This window comes from Betta splendens, chromosome 14 (genome assembly GCF_900634795.4).
Source record: "Betta splendens chromosome 14, fBetSpl5.4, whole genome shotgun sequence".
In the NCBI taxonomy this organism is placed as follows: domain Eukaryota; kingdom Metazoa; phylum Chordata; class Actinopteri; order Anabantiformes; family Osphronemidae; genus Betta; species Betta splendens.
In genome coordinates this window covers 4419269-4437727 of record NC_040894.2, presented here as the reverse complement: position 1 = coordinate 4437727, position 18459 = coordinate 4419269, and the positions used below count along the sequence as shown (strand labels likewise).

The 18459-nt window shown below is 43.7% G+C and overlaps 1 protein-coding gene across 1 annotated transcript; it reads left to right on the top strand.

Annotated features, from left to right (window-relative positions):
* The first annotated feature begins 1610 nt into the window (after positions 1–1610).
* Positions 1611–18293, top strand: taok1b (TAO kinase 1b). The gene is given in 22 exon segments (XM_029174317.3): positions 1611–2152; positions 7273–7530; positions 7968–8039; positions 9251–9352; positions 9431–9476; positions 9600–9696; positions 9779–9892; positions 10310–10401; positions 10695–10788; positions 10947–11028; positions 11787–11954; positions 12197–12403; positions 12492–12626; positions 12743–12979; positions 13059–13187; positions 13275–13358; positions 13443–13562; positions 13667–13906; positions 13992–14204; positions 14328–14510; positions 14596–14799; positions 14801–18293. Coding segments are annotated over 21 exon segments (2928 nt in total). The 5' UTR covers positions 1611–2152; positions 7273–7398; the 3' UTR covers positions 14978–18293.
* The last annotated feature ends 166 nt before the right edge of the window (positions 18294–18459 follow it).

Here is an 18459-nt window from a genome sequence, read left to right as displayed (position 1 = left end):
TTTAAATAGTTTTGAAGGTGTGTGTTTACTTCATTAGCATGCTGCAAGTCCAGGCATTACAAAAGACAAGGGTATTTCTGTTCTATTGAAGGTTCCCAGTGAGCTACGATAGTGAGCCATCACGAAGCAAACCAAATACTACAGTCCAGTAATTCATTATTAAAGCCAAATACACAAAATGCTGCAGAATGCGATTTTCAAGCCAGCATTAAAATGACCAAAGTATTACATGTGTGCCCTCACGTGGTAGATAAAGATTCCACCGATAGGAGCGATTGAATTGTTTGTTGTGGCTGTGGATCCCCAGAAAGCGCGAGCCGCCCAGATGCTTCTTCAGTTTGTAACATCTGTAGACAAACACAGCCCTCACAGATGTAATCACTTGGAATAAACTCCACTATCTGTAGTTAGACTGAGGAGCATTTGGACATTTACAGTATATATATACACACACCTGTACACCAGTGTGTGTTCGCATGTCAGGGATGGAAATTCTGCAGCGGTTCCCTCCATATCATTTGTTTCTGTACACCTCTGCGCCTGGATACAGACCACACAAGCAGGACCCGATTCCCATCATCATGACAACAAGGCTGCCAGGCAACCAATCAAAGCCCTCCGAGCGCCACTCTGTGAGCGGATTGGTCTCTCAGCCTGCAGCCTGTTGTGGAATGCCCATTTTTAACCTCTCTGCTGCCATGCACACACATCCTACATTTTCCCCGTGCAGCTCACAACAACACGTGTAATCCTACTTTTGACATATGATTCCACGCTTAGGCCGATGTGATATTATAGCGGTTCGCACGTGGTGATTGGGAGATATGAATGAAGTGCGTTTCCATTAAAATGGAGTAAATATAGGTTGCAGATACACCAACAGTGGCTCTGATGTAAACATGACACGAAAACAAAGCGACTGTCGAATGCAGACGCTTCTGCAGAAAATCAATGGACTTGTGACAAGTGTCAAACTGTTAATAGAATAAGCACAGTGGCAAACGGCCCCATTGGTGTGTAACTTATTCACTCATCCATTTGACTAACCCACAATTATATTATGTAACCTTGTAATTCAACTGATTTCAGTGATTGTCAGGTGTTGCGTACGCCACACGCTTTCACTTAATACGATGCAAGCAGATATAATCACAGTAGTGTAAATATATTTCAGCATATTTAAGTAGACATCTAGAGTGCTTTGTTTAGCTTTATAGTGTGCTATTACTAAAATCAATGGAGGATCTGAAACAAATCCCTTCTTTGATTTGACTGATTTATTTTATGGTCTCCAGGCGTTCACATTTTCCTTACAACGTCTTATTCTAGGATGAATTACTATTTTAATATGGTTTGAGTAAACAGTTATTTAAATTTGAGGGGAGATTTAGACAGAAACTGTTAATCAGGTTAAGAGCTCGCTGACTAAAAGTGCATAAACAGACACAACGTGGGGGCAGAAGGAGATAAGGAGATGCCCGTCGAGCATCTGGGCATTCTTGCTATAATCAGGACTGGGCGTCGTGTTGGCAGTCATTGTGTGCAGCTTTCTCCATCCAGACCACACACACCCATGCGTGCAGCAGCTGGATGGCATAGCGGCAGCAAACCGTGGCGATCAGGGAGGGCACAATATTTACCATGAACAGCTGGATCTGCGGCCGTCGCGCGTGCACTGACATCTCCGGTGTTCTGCGCGTTCGCTCCCTGATTCCTTCACAGTGGAAGGGAGGTGATTCTCCTCGCCGCCATTTTTAGGGAACTGCCGACCGAGGACAGAAACTTTGCTAGCAACTGCCTACACGTTAGCCGCTAGCTGGCCGTGACGGTTGACGCTCGGCAGTCGCTAGCCGGGTCAGCTAGCCGAACGTTGATAACGGGCGGTGCAAATGTCCAAAGCAGACAACGATACCGCTGCGCTCCGAGTCAGTGCGACCGTGTGTACTGGGTAGAACAATTGTGCAGTCGGATCGGCGAAATAGCGGCGCTAACTTAGTGGTTAGCTAGCGAGTTCACGCTTTGATTTTACCGAACTGCATTGGCTCGTCTGTGATTTAGCGTCAGCCACCTTGCCCCGCCGTGTTTACGGTGACTGGATTAATCCACAGTTTATTGCCCCACTTCCCAACCTGAGTGGATTCACGTCGACCAGGTGAGCTGTCGGCACAATTTAGCCTGCTGTTAACCAAGATTTGTTGCCCAATGGTACATGTTGCACATGAGCATGATTTTTTAACGGGGGTTAGCCTGGCAGCTAGCCTGCTACCCTGGCGGCTATTTGTCAGCTAACCAAAACTTGCTGTCACAACTTGTACGAATTGTCGCATCGATACGTTTTGTTTTTCTGCCTTGTTGAGCAACTTCAGCAATTTCTGGGCAGCACCGTTGCGTTTGTTTTGAATGTCAACGCCACAAACAAGCGGACATGGGTGTGCGTATAGCAGGGCTAACATACTAAACTGGATCTGATTAACGTTAGCTTAGGTTTGTGGGAGCTAAATAATGGTAACAGATTGCTTTGCTTAAGACGGGGTTAGCTAGTCATGTTAGCTTGCTAATCCGCTTTATGCAACTATCGTTGCGAGCAGTGCCACTCCCTCGGTTTTCTGTTTTTGTCCACTGTGGCCGTGTGCGAAGTGAAAGTCGACTTTCCGGGGGCCAGTCTCGGAAGTTTGCTCTAATCTGCAAGGGGCATCGTTAGTAACACGCATGTGTGACTAGCTGACTGTGCAACGGTGGGTGACATTGGTCGATGCTCGCCGTGCCCGTCGCACGGACGCGCTGTGGCATTGTGTTTACGCGCACAATGACCCGAGAGCGCCCGACAAATCATTGTTTTCGGTGTCAGCGACGTGAGCTCCATCCGCCGCCGGAGCCTGTTTTTGTGCACTGACGTGAGTCGCATTCCTCGGTTTTTTGGTGTGGATATTGCGTAACTCTCGCCATCACTCGGGGAGCCGCGCTTCTGCCTGGCTTATGTGTGAGTTCGCATCTTTTGCATGACACATTTGATCGTCCACACAAAGATCTGACATAACACACTGAATGCGGTCCAGTCGTGTAGGAACCACTGCCCAGGCCGCTTTGTCGAAGTGATTTGACAGATTTAATGTCTGTGGCTTGATGACAGATACGTACATAAACCTACACGTGCCTTATGACTTATATGTTGTATGTTATGGCAGTATGTGGAGGCTCTGGGTTCTTAAAGTGTAATCTATGGGCTCCAGCTGAACAGCAGGTACAACTTGTTCTCTTCAGCCCCATCACAGCTTTCTGCTAGGCTGCCTGTCCTTGCTCCCCTCCTTTACTTTCTGGGGCTTGCAGGCAGGTGATGGGGATGAGACGCAGGGCTGTTGGGAACAGTGGGCATCGTGCTGCAGAGGAAGCTTCTGAGAAGTGGCGCTCCTGCTCGTGTTTATGTGTGGGTATATATCCACACCACATAATGGATTTAAATGGATTAGCCACACAAGCGTGGCCCGCTCTGTTCGCTAATGTCTAGATCCAAAACAGCCAGTGACAGTTGGCCACTGCAGAAGTGCTGGTTCCTCACAATGGTCCACTACCATCCTGCTCCATAACATAATGTGTTAATGATTTATGGGCTCCTCTTTTTAAATTGCACAAACTAGTTTGTAAATTGCACAGTTTACTATGTGGGATAAATTTAGTTATGAGCCTTTAAGCGTGAGGTTGTCGCTGGCATGTGCTCCCTATTTAAACAAATGCACGATAAGCGCCTCATTCAGAAACAAGTCAAAGCATTCTTGCAAATTAAAAAGAAAAACAGACATTACAACATCATTACACAATGCAGAGCAGTCAGATGTGTTCTCACAGGGTGATCATTGCAGGGATGTGCAGAGAAGGTCAGAACTAAGCTAACGTTTTAGGCTCTAATATAAAAGGTGTTGTGTTGCTTCAGTTCTTATCATTATGTAAAAATTTTAGCTGGTTAAAGAATTTCTTAAGAAGAATCGCAGCATCTCCCCAGAGTGTTAGATTGAGACTGGCTGCTTAACAATAGGAAATCAATATTAGCATATTTGATGCCTCAGTAAGAGAGCAAGACCAAAAATAGGGAGGATAGGCTTATATATTTTTTTCTTCTAGTGATGGACAGAGGAACATAATGTACCATTAATTTTGAAAAGTTTGAGCTGCCAATCACATGCACGTTATTCATCATATCATAACAAATTGAATCAGTCTAATTGATTCCATTTATATTTACTTCCACATCAAAGTGCATCTTTCTGATTTTCCAAACTCCTGCCAGTGACATAGATGTTGTTCTAAACACACTAAATAGAGGATGATGGATGAGGTTGTGACTTGCTCTTACTGGTTGGCCGCCTTCTGTCACAATCTGCCATGTAGCACCAGAAACATGCTGCTGTTGACTTTGTAGCTAGAGAGCTTTCCATTTCATGCACATAAAGCACACTGGGCACGTGTATAGCTGTATTGTACCATATACAGTAATGTGCAGAACATGGCAACCTGATAGTCTTGCACCACTGATAGTCACCATTAGTGGTTGGGTGGACAACCTCAGTTTCCAACAATCATAAAAGGGAGTCTTTATTATTCATGTTTGATCTATTTGAACTATTAGAGAATTTAGAATTTTTAAGCCTGGAGAAAATTTTATTCAAGATTTTGCAAACAAAAAAGCTAAACATACTAATGTACCTCACTCTCTTTTGGTTTTGTCCATGTAGGAACCGGTTCATGACCATTCCTCTGTACCATCACTAACGGAAGCTCTCAATCAGATGGATGTCTTAGGCTTGGTTTTAATCAGCTTTCCCTGCAATGCTGGTTTATTTTGTGCATCTTTTCAAAGCTGTGCGTGTGCTGGCTTCATGGTTGCTTCTCTGTAGCCTTGTGTTGTAGAGCTAAGAGTTTCACTAAGGGGATCAATAAAGTATTTGATTATTATCCCTCTCGATTTCGCTAGCTCTCCTCCTCTCATTGTAACACCCCTCTCTACTGTGGCCGGCACTAGCTTTGTGTATCGGCTAGCTCTTCATTAGATTTCTTGTTGATTTTACAGTGCCGTGGAAATCAATTCACATAATACAGCAGGGGGAATCCATTTTCTCAAGCAAAACAACTTGGGGTGCATTTTTTGAACACAGCGTTCTTTGTGAACACACGTGCACGCATGTCCTGCAGCCCGGTCCATCTCCAGATGCCGTCTTGTGACTTCATGGATAATCAGGAGATAAATGTTTTTTTTTTTTTGTTTTTCCTCTAGTGTATATGGTACTTTATTATAAATGTCCAATTTAAGTCTAGTTTGGTTTAGTAATTGGATATTTAACCTTGTATTTACCACATATTATATTATTTTACTAAACTAATTTGAAGTTATTCCTTTTATAACCACATCCAAATGCAGTAGTAGATCCGGTTAAAGAACAAATATGTATTGAAGCCATTTGATTTTTGTGACAGAAACGCATCTTAGTCTGGACAATCATCTCTACTTCTCGCACAGCTCTGACCTCACCCCTACGTCTCCTCTCACACAGGGGGCTCTGCTTGCTAATGTACTAGACCTCTGTGTTCAGCATGTGTCTAACAGCTTGAATTTTTCTTTGTTGTTTAAAAGTGATGCTTTTATATCTTACCTACAGTCTATAACAACTGGCAAGTTGTGTTGTTGTTGACGATTCCCTGTTGCTGTTGAGATATGTTGATTGCCCCGTTGAGTCACTATTCACATTCAGAATTGCTCATGTATTGCCTAACACTGGAACACAGTTCAATGTTTTGAACATGTTCAGTGTAATTCTTTTCCACACATTTGCCTAAATAAGTTTTTTTAAACATTCTCTAAAATATTCAGCGTATTTGTAGCCTAGTAACTGGAGTGAAAGCCACGCAAGCCAAGACTTCTCACTTCTTTGACTCTGGTGTAATTCAGTGCAGTATCAGTTTCCAGCATAGGCGTTACAGTATGATGTAATGCTTTCCTTTTTTTCTGTGCAAATCAGCAGCTCCACGTTTCTACACCAACATATTCACCCTGTCAATGCACAGTTGCAGCAGGACTTACATTTTGACCTGCGTTTGTTTCTTTATAGGAGGTTTGTATGTTGGTGTCTAGAACGATGCTGCAGCCAATAATGTAACAATGCTTAAAATATTCAACATAAAATCCTGGATTTGTCTCCTGAAGCAGTTTTAGCTTCTTTTCACTAAGACATTTCTTGTCCTTGAGGCGGTTTCTCACTCTTGGATTTTTTCCCCCAGTCAGCTGCGCAGCTCTTTCACAAAGACCAACCTTGTGACATTCAGCCAACATTGTGGTTTTTGGTGCAGCAGACTGCCAGGCTATACTGTTGACTGTAGCTGGCTCGGTTTGCACTGCTGCCAAACCAAAGATAAGCTGAAAGCAGGAAAAGAGCAGTTCACCCAGGGAGTGTGTTTGTAATGACATCCGTGTGGTCTCTGGCTCTGGGATGGATCGTTGCCAGCTAAACTGAAATGAATAAATGAACTGGGTGGGGTATTTTTTAGGGCGGTATGGTGCGGGCAAAAGTCTTTGATTATTTGTTTTACTATTAATAGGTGTATTCCTGCAAGACATTATTCCTGTGTTTATTCAAGTTACTGATAACAGCCACATTGTGAAGCGCTAATAATAATTAAAACACATTCCTCGTCACTTATATAGTCTGTTTGGTGCAAGTCTGTTTACTTCTTTTCACTTCAAATATTCAAAAGTATGGAAACTTGGTGCTTGTCCTACATGTCCCTTAAATTAATTAACAAGAGCACAATTGATTCATCCAGTTTGGAGCGCACAACACCGCTTGAAAGCAGCTCCTGTAATTGATCAACTGATTCAGTTCACCCCTCATTACTGTTGTTCGCGTCATAGCAGTGGACATGAAATCAATTTTACAGCTCCAATATTTGCATTTCACTAGTTTAGAGCGGCAGTAGCTACTGGAGGGGTTTGAATTGATGCACTTGTGATGACTCTGCTGTTAATGGGTTGCAGGAGTGTCAGCAGGTGAAAGCGTGGCACAATGTTTATACAGTGTTTTTGCATTAATACCATTTATTAGACTTTGTCTCATGGTTCAACAGGCTCTGATATAATGTAAAACAGCTTGATGAGCTCCTCTGCTTTGAAAGTCTAATACGTTGACTTTCCTTATTGCTATTTTTGATCTGAGCTGAGCAAATATTTTATTTCATTTCTAACTCCCGTGTCTTTTTTGTCCTCGTCTTCTCTTCCTGTCCGTGTAGGGCACATGTGCATGTTCCTTAGGCTCATCCATTACTGCAGATGAATCTTCAGCTGCTTTGGCGTAGCTCAGCACCCAGATAGTCCCATCCCCTTTGCGTGGGAGATAAGGGACTACATTAACCAGGATGCCCTCCTCTGTAAGGGCAGGGAGCCTGAAGGACCCAGAGGTAGCTGATCTCTTCTTCAAAGAAGATCCGGAGAAGCTTTTCTCAGACCTTCGAGAGATTGGCCATGGCAGCTTTGGCGCGGTCTACTTTGTACGGCAACTACACCTTCACACTAACACACAAGAGAAATGCACTTGACAGAACATGTTAGTCTAGGAGACCACCAGTTTAGTACAAGAAAACCAAGCTTTGTGTTGGTCAACTAAGTAAGCAAATACTGTCTCTGTCATTCATCATTGTATTATCTCAGGTCTGAAACAAATGCATATATATGTGATGTTACAACATGTGGGAAAAGTGATACTTGGTCCTTTAATAAAAGCCAAAAGCGGTTTCAACAGTTATTTTTATCAGGCAGTGATAGCTTATATTAACACCCAAGGTACAGGATAGTGATGACTCATAGCTCTCTGATTTTGAACACTGCATCCAAAAAAAAATTAAATCCTACTAAAGTAAAGTCATGCATGAGCTGAATGACCTCTGTTGTAATAGATGTGTGCACTGATGTACGTTGTGTTTCTCAGGCACGAGATGTGCGCACAAATGAGGTGGTGGCAATTAAGAAGATGTCGTACAGTGGCAAACAGTCTAATGAGGTAAGACAAGATTAATTGTATTTATGTAATGGTTCAGACCCTGACCATAAGCGTTTTACATGAATTATTTGACTATGAATCATTCACTATTTGCTCTTCATGCTTGTGGTCATGGCCATATCACATGGTCAGAGACTTGCTTAACAGTAGATTTTCCTGTATTGAACAATGTGGAGAACAAAGATGAAATCCTTAAACTAAGTCCCATGCGTAAAGTTGACAGCATTGATTGAGTATTGGGCTAAAACGGAATCCAGTGTGTTGTATGAAATGTTCATCACATCAGATAGTAAATAATCAAACTGACAATGGGAGGGGAAACATTTCATTTCATAATGATTCTGTGTCAGGAAAAAAATAAGCTCCTTAACTAGATATAGAGTCATCCTCTAAGTTACAAAGTTAGAATTACTAACATTTAGTTGGTAATTCTTTAGAGGTGGGAAATTTGGGTAATTAATATGTTTGTGGTGATCATTTGTACAAAATGACAATGTAACTGCTGTCAAAGCATAAGATTTGTCTGTAGCTGCAAACTGGTTGGTCCTAAACAGAGATTTTTCTCTCTTTCCTTCCCTCTTCTGTCTCTCTGCCTCTGTCTCTCTTCAAACTCTAATTACACACACGAGAACTAGTTCTGTGGTGCATAACTGAAAATAACCGTCAATAATTACAGACATTTACTGTATATACATTCTCGAGTGATTTTCGTGCTTCAGCCAGACGTGCAAGATGCCTCGACTGATACAGGCCCAGTAATTGGAGATGGTGAAGCAGATAAAGAGTCACGGTGACATGTGGTTCACAGTCAGACAGAAGCGGTAGGCTTTAGAGAACAGAGATTCAAGGTTTTGTCAGACAGCCAACTGCATTTGTCAGGAATGTTGGATCGGAAAAAGAGCTCAAACAGGTTGCTTAAAATGAAAGGACAGAGTCACCTGTGCTAAAACACAATGATTAGAGAAATCAATCACTGCTTGTTTCAGTCACTACCAATCTATCATTAGGATTCTAAGATGTATTTACCTTCCAGTCTCAAAATAATCCTTGTCCTTGACTTTACTATTGTCCTCCCAAGTACAGTCCACTTTACCCATGATTTCAGATAACATTCAGATAACATAATCTGTAAGAACCACTGCACTCAGACATGCACACAAATTCACTCACCTCTAGTACAAGTGATGTTGTTTTTTAATCTTTGCCTACAGAAATGGCAAGACATAATCAAAGAGGTGAAGTTTCTCCAGAGGATTCGACACCCCAACAGTATAGAATACAAAGGTTGTTATCTCCGTGAGCACACAGCATGGGTAAGTAATTTGGGATATTGTTTTTGCAATATGTATGAGTCATTTATACACATTATTATTGACCTTTTTTTATTTTAGCTGGTGATGGAGTATTGTCTTGGCTCAGCCTCGGATCTACTAGAAGGTGAACAGAATTGTTTGTTTGTTTGTAAAAGATGTGTGACTGACTATCTCAAAAGAAAGACTCTGAATTTTATCATCCGATGTCAGATGTCAATCCCTGCTCAAAATATCTCTCCCCTCTCAGTTCATAAAAAACCTCTGCAAGAAGTGGAGATTGCTGCCATTACTCATGGTGCTCTGCAGGGACTGGCCTACCTTCATTCCCACAATATGATCCACAGGTGAGTAATATTCACATAACCTCCTGTTCTTGCCCCCCGTCTCTCACTCTGTTTCACACGCATGTGCTTTTCTGTCTTGCAGGGATGTAAAGGCAGGCAACATCCTGCTGACTGAGCCTGGCCAGGTCAAACTTGCAGACTTTGGCTCTGCCTCCATTGCCTCCCCTGCCAACTCCTTTGTGGGGACGCCATATTGGTTAGTTAAAGAAATATCTTTGACTTTGAATTACTTTATTATTGGTTTCTAATTGAAGGACTGCTCAGTAAATGATTGATTCGTGATCTGGATTTCCCTGTGTACTCAGTTTGCATATCCTCAGTGACCTACTGAGGTATTTACATGTTTTCCGACGGTGATTGTTGGGAGTCAGAATTGAGACATTATCTTCAGGAGAATCCTGGTTTTTAATGCTATTTATGCTGTGGAGAAACTGTTCAGATGAGTAATAAGGACACCAACACCAGTATGCCAGAACCAAGAGAGTATTTATAGTAATGTAATCACAGTTTGCCTGTTTTCCCACATAACAAAATGCAAGTGTGACTAACTAGTCTTTTAAATAAACACTGCCTTGTGTGATTCTCTTCTCTTTTCCTCCTGTATACTGGTTAGGATGGCTCCAGAGGTGATTCTAGCTATGGACGAAGGCCAGTATGATGGAAAGGTGGATGTTTGGTCATTAGGGATCACTTGCATAGAATTAGGTATGTGTGGATATGTGGGATTTATTTTCTTGTATGTGAAAATATATTAACAGCAGAGATTAATAGTGACTAATGGAGAAAAGTAGGAGAAAACAACACAGGATCTGCTCTTCAGATATGACAAAACAAAGTCCTGTTTGTGTGCCAAACTAATCAATAGGTCATTAAACGTGTGAGCTAATGTCTTTATATAATTGGAGGACGTTGTATTTGTGTAAGAATATTACTTGGCAATATGTGAATTAACCTGTGTAGTAAAACACACACACTAACGGTCATCCTTCCTGTTCCAGCGGAGAGGAAGCCTCCTTTGTTTAACATGAATGCAATGAGTGCCTTATACCACATAGCGCAGAATGAGAGCCCCTCGCTTCAGTCCAGTGAATGGTGAGATGTCGCACAACAGTTACTATAAACACTGATTAAAATTAATCTTTTTACTCACTCTATATTAAAATGCATGTTTTGTTCATTCTTTGAATGGGTACTTTTGGAAAGACTTCCGCATCTGTGTCTGACATTCTATCGTCGCTTGGTTTGTGCAGGTCAGACTACTTTAGAAACTTTATTGATTCTTGCCTTCAGAAGATCCCCCAAGATAGACCACACTCTGATGACATGCTGGGTGTAAGTTCATTCACACATACGCTTTGTTACTGCAGAGAAATTGCAGCGGATCAGTGTGTTAAGATGGGAGACCGAAGCCCTCTCTTGATAAATCGCTCTGATTTTGCACTCTCCCCTATAAGCTTCTATTTTGAGTCACTAATCCCAGACTTCCGGACTCACACACAAATTCAACAGACTCTCTCTCTCACACACACACACACACACACACACACACACACACACACACACACACACACACACACACACACACACACACAGAACTTGATTTGGTAGAAAAACACAGATGTAATTACTGTAGATATGTGACTTGTGCATCCATTGTTAAGTAATTGAGCAACTGTCACTTAGTTCACTAATGGACTCATGGTTACTAATGGAAGTTGTCCTTTGGGAATGCGAGCTCGACACACAGCATCTAAATGTTTTTAAATTGTACTTCATCCGGTGGTACATACTGTTTTTAGCAGCGCGCACAGACCACACAAGATGACATCAGAGAATCCCAGCGGCGTGAAGCCACTAACCCACGCAGACAAACAAATGATTTTTATAAAGTCTCCCATATACAAGCAATTAGAGGTCCTCATGTTAAAAGACATCAGTTGGCCTTGACTAGTGTTACCTATTGTTAATAGTTCATTTGTTTTTTTTAACATTTTGAACATCACTTGAAACTTTCAGCTTGTGCTGATCTCATTCCCCTTTGCTTTCTTGTTCTATCATTGTCCTCTCCTTACTGCTACCCCTCCCTCCAGCATGCATTTTTGCAGCGTGACCGTCCAGAATCTGTGCTTATGGATCTTATTCAAAGGACAAAGGATGCAGTGCGAGAGCTCGACAACCTACAGTACCGCAAAATGAAGAAGATCCTCCTTCAGGAGGCCCACAATGGACCCACAGCAGAAACTCAGGATGGAGAGGAGGTGTGCGGATGTTTATACATTTAACAGTAGTTCTAGTCCTGCAGTGCAATAAGATTTGTCCTGGTCATTTCTGTTGTGTAAAGAAAATAACTAAGCATGCATTGGTCTGTATGCATGTCTGTCTGTGCCTCTCTTTGTGTCTTGGTCTTTCTCCTGTTCTCCCTTTGGCTCTTTTCCTCTCCTTTGCCATCTCTCTTTCTCTGTCTGTCTCTCTCTACTCCTTGCTCTTTCTCTGTCCCTAGGAGCTAGAGCCGGGTGGAGGTCGGACAGGAACTGTGAACAGTGTCGGCAGTAATCAGTCTATCCCCAGCATGTCCATCAGTGCCAGCTCCCAGAGCAGCTCTGTCAACAGCCTAAATGAAGCCGCACAGGACAGCCGCAGTGAACTGGACCTGATGGAGGGAGACCACACAGTCATGTCCAACAGTTCTGTCATACACCTCAAACCCGTGGGTGACACAGTACAAATGATTATTGTCTTCATTAAATAATCATTGGTTCACACATAAAATTGATGTTGCTGCATTTCTTCTTTAGGAAGAAGAAGAGAGCTTGTGTGCAGAGCAGGCAGCCAGTAGTCAACCCTCCGAACCACAGACGACTCCAGCTCAGGCCCCGAGGAAGCACTACCGCAACAGAGAGCACTTTGCTACTATACGCACAGCCTCACTTGTAAGAGCACCACTCTTTACACCTCACTCCTCAGTAGATCTCACTCACATGTTTTAGTTGCTAAATGCTTTTTATTAGTGGCTGTAATGTCTTGATTCTCCCTTGCATCCACACAGGTGACCCGAGAGATGCAGGAGCACGAACAGGACTCCGAGCTGCGGGAGCAAATGTCGGGATATAAACGCATGAGACGGCAACACCAGAAGCACTTGATGGCCCTGGAAAACAAGCTGAAAGGGGAAATGGATGAGCACAGACTGAGGCTGGACAAAGAGCTGGAAAGCCAGAGAAACAACTTCACCCAAGAGATGGATAAGCTGCTCAAAAAACACCAGGGAGCTCTGGAGAAAGATGTATGTTTGATCGAACACAGTCAGAGTGTGTTGGATTCCAGTGATCTTCTGCTCTTACCAGTTTCCTTGTTTGGTTTAGCTGAAAACGTTTGCGAACGATGAGAAGAAGTTCCAGCAGCACATCCAGGTGCAGCAGAAGAAGGAGCTTAGCAGCTTCCTTGAATCACAGAAACGAGAGTATAAATTACGCAAGGAGCAGCTCAAAGAGGTAACGGAGTTGAACTATACACACATTCAACACAACGTGCCACACTATCTGTCTGAAATAAAAACTGAATACATACGTCTGTGACAGGAACTGAGTGAGAACCAGTCAACCCCCAAGAAAGAGAAGCAGGAATGGCTGTCGAAGCAGAAAGAGAACATCCAGCACTTCCAGGTGAGGACTTATTGCACAATACGTACAGGTTGAATAGTGATCATTAGTGTATTAAACTGTGAATTCTAAACATAAATGTGTCAGGCGGAGGAGGAGGCCAACCTGCTGAGAAGACAGAGGCAGTACCTGGAGCTGGAGTGTCGACGCTTCAAACGCAGGATCCTCATAGCGAGACACAATGTGGAGCAGGACCTGGCCAGGGAGGTAAAGACCCAGAACCCCAACCCTAACAGTTACAGTTAAACAAGTTTGTTTACGGAGTGTCTTTGTTTGACTTCTCTCATTGTGCATTTCCTGGTCTTTTTCAGGAGCTGAACAAAAGGCAGACACAGAAGGACCTGGAGCACGCCATGCTGCTCAGACATCACGAGTCAATGCAGGAGCTGGAGTTCAGGCACCTGGGGACGATCCAGAAAGCACGGGCAGAGCTGATCCGGACCCAGCACCAGACGGAGCTCACCAACCAGCTGGAATACAACAAGAGGAGGGAGAGGGAGCTGAGGCGCAAGCACGTCATGGAGGTCCGGCAGCAGCCCAAGAGTCTCAAGGTAAAAGACTAATTGTTTTTATGATTCTCCTTTAAAGTTAGTTAATATGATTTCTTCAGGATGAGTTCCCTTTTGTTTTCCTTAGTCTAAGGAGCTCCAGATTAAGAAGCAGTTCCAGGAGACTTGTAAAACTCAGACCAGGCAGTACAAGGCCCTCAGAAACCACCTGCTTGAGACCACACCGAAGTCTGACCACAAGGCTGTGCTCAAGAGGCTGAAGGAGGAGCAGACCAGAAAGCTGGCCATCCTGGCTGAGCAGTACGACCATTCCATCAATGAAATGCTCTCCACACAGGCTGTGAGTATACGAACAGGAGGCCCAAGTGGGCAGTGAAACCGAGATGTGAAAATTCCCCTATTGATCAGGGTTGGAAATGAAAAATAGTTTGAAATCATTTACCTTTTACTTGTTTGCCCTTAGCTGCGTTTGGATGAAGCTCAGGAGGGGGAGTGTCAGGTTCTGAGGATGCAGCTGCAGCAGGAGCTGGAGCTGCTCAATGCGTACCAGAGCAAGATCAAGATGCAAACAGACGCTCAGCATGATAAGGAGAGGAGGGAGCTGGAGCAGAGAGTGTCACTGCGGAGGGCTCTGCTGGAGCAGAAGGCAAGAGACTCTGAGCTGTGTCTTGGTGCTAAAATGTTTATGTTATCATTTAATTTGAGCTCATTAATTGTGTGTCTTTTGACAGATTGAGGAGGAAATGCTTGCCCTGCAGAACGAGCGCCTGGAACGTATTCGCTCGCTGCTGGAGCGCCAGGCCAGAGAGATCGAGGCTTTTGACTCCGAATCCATGCGGCTGGGTTTTAGCAACATGGTGCTCACTAACCTGGCCCCCGATTCCCAGGGAGGCTGGGCAGGGGGCAGTGGAGGAGGCCAGGGGGCTCAGGGGGGAGGTCACTGGGCCGCAGGAGGTGGAGGAGGCGGTCACCATAGTCATCATCACCAGGGGGCATCCAGCTCACAGCAGCCTTGGGGTCACCCCATGCTGGCTGGGGGCCCACCACCCTGGAGTCTCCACCACCCTGGAGGAGGGAGCCAGAGGGGGAGTGGGGGAGGCGTGGGAGGGGTGAGGAACAGCCCACAGGCTATGAGGAGGACGTCATCAGGGGGGAGGAATGAACAGGGCATGAGCAGGAGCGCCAGCATCACCTCTCAGATCTCCAACGGATCCCACCTGTCATACACCTAGAACACACACACACACATGCAGTAATCGTCCTAAATTCCTAAATCGAGGTAACGCCACACAACCCATGCATGCACAACATGCTGACACACACAGTTTACATTTTACATTAACCCCTCACCTCCGTTCTCTTACATCAGTGTCCTGCTAGCAGAGCCCTGTGGAAACCCAGATGTGTTGAGTTCCGAGTGGCTCAAGGCCGTTTACAGTCAGCAGTCGTTTCAGGGTTGTTTGCTAAGTTCGCTTTTGTTGCCGTTGACCCAAATTAGCACGCAAATATTGGCGTTTATTGTCAAGAAAGGTCTGTTTACAGATTTGTATATAGGTTGAGAAAGTTTACCGTGTTCTGATATTGAGGAAATTTATATTCACTGTACAGTTTTTTTTATGAATTCAATAATTGTCAAAATGATCCAAACTTCTCAACCGTGTGCCGAAAGAAGGTTTTGTGTGTTTATTTCCAGTTGCAGGCGAACGAAAAGGTGAAACAAGTGACTCAAAATAAAGTATGTGGTTACGCAGAGACTCAGAGAATGGACTGGACTAGAAAGACCGCGTGGGTTGTTGTGAGCGAGTACCAGCAGGGTTCTAAGAGAAGAGACTTGGCCTCCACCACACAATGTAAAGCAGAAGAAGTGGTCTGATGCAGTGATTTCACACAGAGCCGTACAGTAACGGTGCACTGAAAGCAGCAACGATGCCAAAGGTAAGAGTTCAGGGTCGGATGCATCAAAACTATTTACGCCAATATGTTGTTCCGTATCTTGAGATTGTGCCAGACGCGCCGGTGAAAGTCGAGTTAACGGTTGGGATCCGTCAGGTGTGAGCGGGAAGCGGTCGTTTGTGGTGCACGTTAAAGCTCGGACTGTCGGGTTTCCACAGGACTCTGCGCTTCGCTGACACCTGCCTGGTGGATGGCCAGTGTGAGAGGCCGAGGCTGCACCTCACGACGGGGGTGGGGTTTTCGGTGCACCCAACCTCTACTTGAATAGTCTCAAAGCCGGCGTTGACTCCTCGCCTGTTCTGTTACGTCCCAGCACTAATTCGGCTCCGTCTCAGCGATGCACTATGCACAAAGTGACAAAGTGAACCACGCCTGCTGGCCTACCTCAAGTTGAGCTTCACCTCAGGGTGTCGTGACCAGATGGTGACTTGCACTGCGGCACAGGCCTTCACCCACACTCAATGTTAATGTGAGATTTACACACCTACGTTGACATTCAGGCACGTACATGCAGTAGTTACTGATCTTTCTTCTCCAGTCGAACAGTATGAGCGTTTGCACACTTGGCTGATGATACGGATGCATGTACTGGGTTAATGTGATGAAAGTGGGTTTAGGGCGTTTTTAAGAAAATTGCACTCTAGATAGTTGTTTGCTGAATTGACTAAATGAGCAAACACTCAGCAGCAAGCATACTTTAGATAAATAGCACGGAGCCCTCTGGGTGCCACTGTCCAGCACAGTTGTCTAGAATGTCTTTGTGCCGTTTTGGCTCAAAACAAACTGAAAAAAGAAGAACAAACACTGAGTGTGAGGAGGAGCTTCACTAGCCTGCCGGTTAGCGGGTGCTGAATGTCTGTGGGTGGATGGGTGGTGATGCTGTGAGCTCCGCTGCCATGCCCCTGCAACCTTCCCCAATCTGACACCCCGCTCTTTCTCACCCCTGGTGACCCCCACGTCATGTTCTTACCACCAAGCTCCCCGTTCGCTTCCATCTTACCTCCTCAGCCTGGTGTGGTCTTCAGCCCCTCTCTAATCTACCTGAAAAGAGCTCAACAAGTGAAACATAATATATATGTAGTATTATATAAATCTATCAAGAAGGATTCTAGAGATTAAAGGTGAAAGTCTTATTGTGAAATGTGTTATGTGATTTTCAGGAGTGAAATGTACAGTAAACCTGTTAATATTGTATATTTTGAATTTTAAAATTTAAATCTAATTGACAACTTAACTTGTGATGCGAACACGGTGATGTGGTTTTAGACAAGTGGTGTTCAGATGTTTTACAGCCGCTGGGTTCCCACTGTCTTGCAGCTGCGCGTTCTGAGACGTGTTACAGATGTTCTGCTGTGAACAATAACAACACAGCTCTAGGTCAGGTTGCCGTCGGTGGAGGGCAACCGCTTAATGCTGAGTCAGAAGGATTTTTGCACATAATTTCCAAACTCGTTAGAAGTAGCCTTTGCCTTAGCATAGGCTCTTATGGTTTTTAGTCACATGCCTGAAGTTGAGGTTCTAATAGTAAAAAAAAAAATATATATATAGTAGAAAAACAAAGAATTGTCTCTAAAGTTTGAATTCTAATATATTTGGCTGTTTAAATCATTTAGTGCACCACAACCAAATTCTTGCACGAGACGGTAAAAGCTGTTTGATATGGTGTTGGGTTGAGGCGCTGTGGGAACCACGAGGTATTTTTAAATTGATGAAGCATCCTCCTCCTTTTTCTCATTTAGCTATAAAACATTTTCACTTTGTTCTTAAACATTTGCATTGTTTTAAGTCCTGCCCTCTGGCTGATCTCTAGCTCAATTCTGACAACACAATAAATATGAACGTGGTGGTCCCACTTCGCTCCTCATTTTGCCCTTTTAACCAACATCAGCCCTTTTCCATTTCTGACAAAAACTAAGCTTATTTTCCGCAGAGGGCCAAACGAGTAGGCATTTTTTTAAAGACCTTCTCTTATGTTTACTACAGTTTCCAGGTGTTTTTACGGCAGCCCGGGCAGAGTCTAGCTTTTAGACCTTGGTCACTCTGAACTGGATCAGTTGCACTGATTGCACAAGTGATTGACCAGATTATAGAGTCTACTATGATCCCCCCTCAGTCTGCTGAGGGACGGCTGCCATAGGTGGAGAGTAGGCGCGAGGCAGGGTTACTCTGTACAGTCTGTTTATCAGTATTCCTTTTATCTCTTGTCATTTGGTGGATCATGTTGTTTTATTCTCCCTGGTCCAGAGACCTGTATTAAATTGTATTAATATGTATAGATCGTGCAAGAAGTTGAATGTCACATAGCAGACGAGAAACGCTATTCCTTATAGATGATAAGTGATTTAAAATGTATAAAAGACACTCGGAAACAAAGTTTAGGGGGTAAATGTAATATTTTGTTTGTAATTACTATTTTTTGTTGGAAGAGGGCTACTGGATTAAGAATCATCTGTAATAAAGTAATTTTAATATTTAATATTTGGCTCAGGGTGTTTTGTGAGGAGCAGGTATTTAAACTTTAAACTACCAGATTTTATTGATTGATGACACAATGTTTTCCACTTAAAAAAAGGATTTCTTGACAGTATTTAATTTTAAGCTTTTTAGTTTCTTTTCCTGAACATTCATTGATTTGTTGAAGG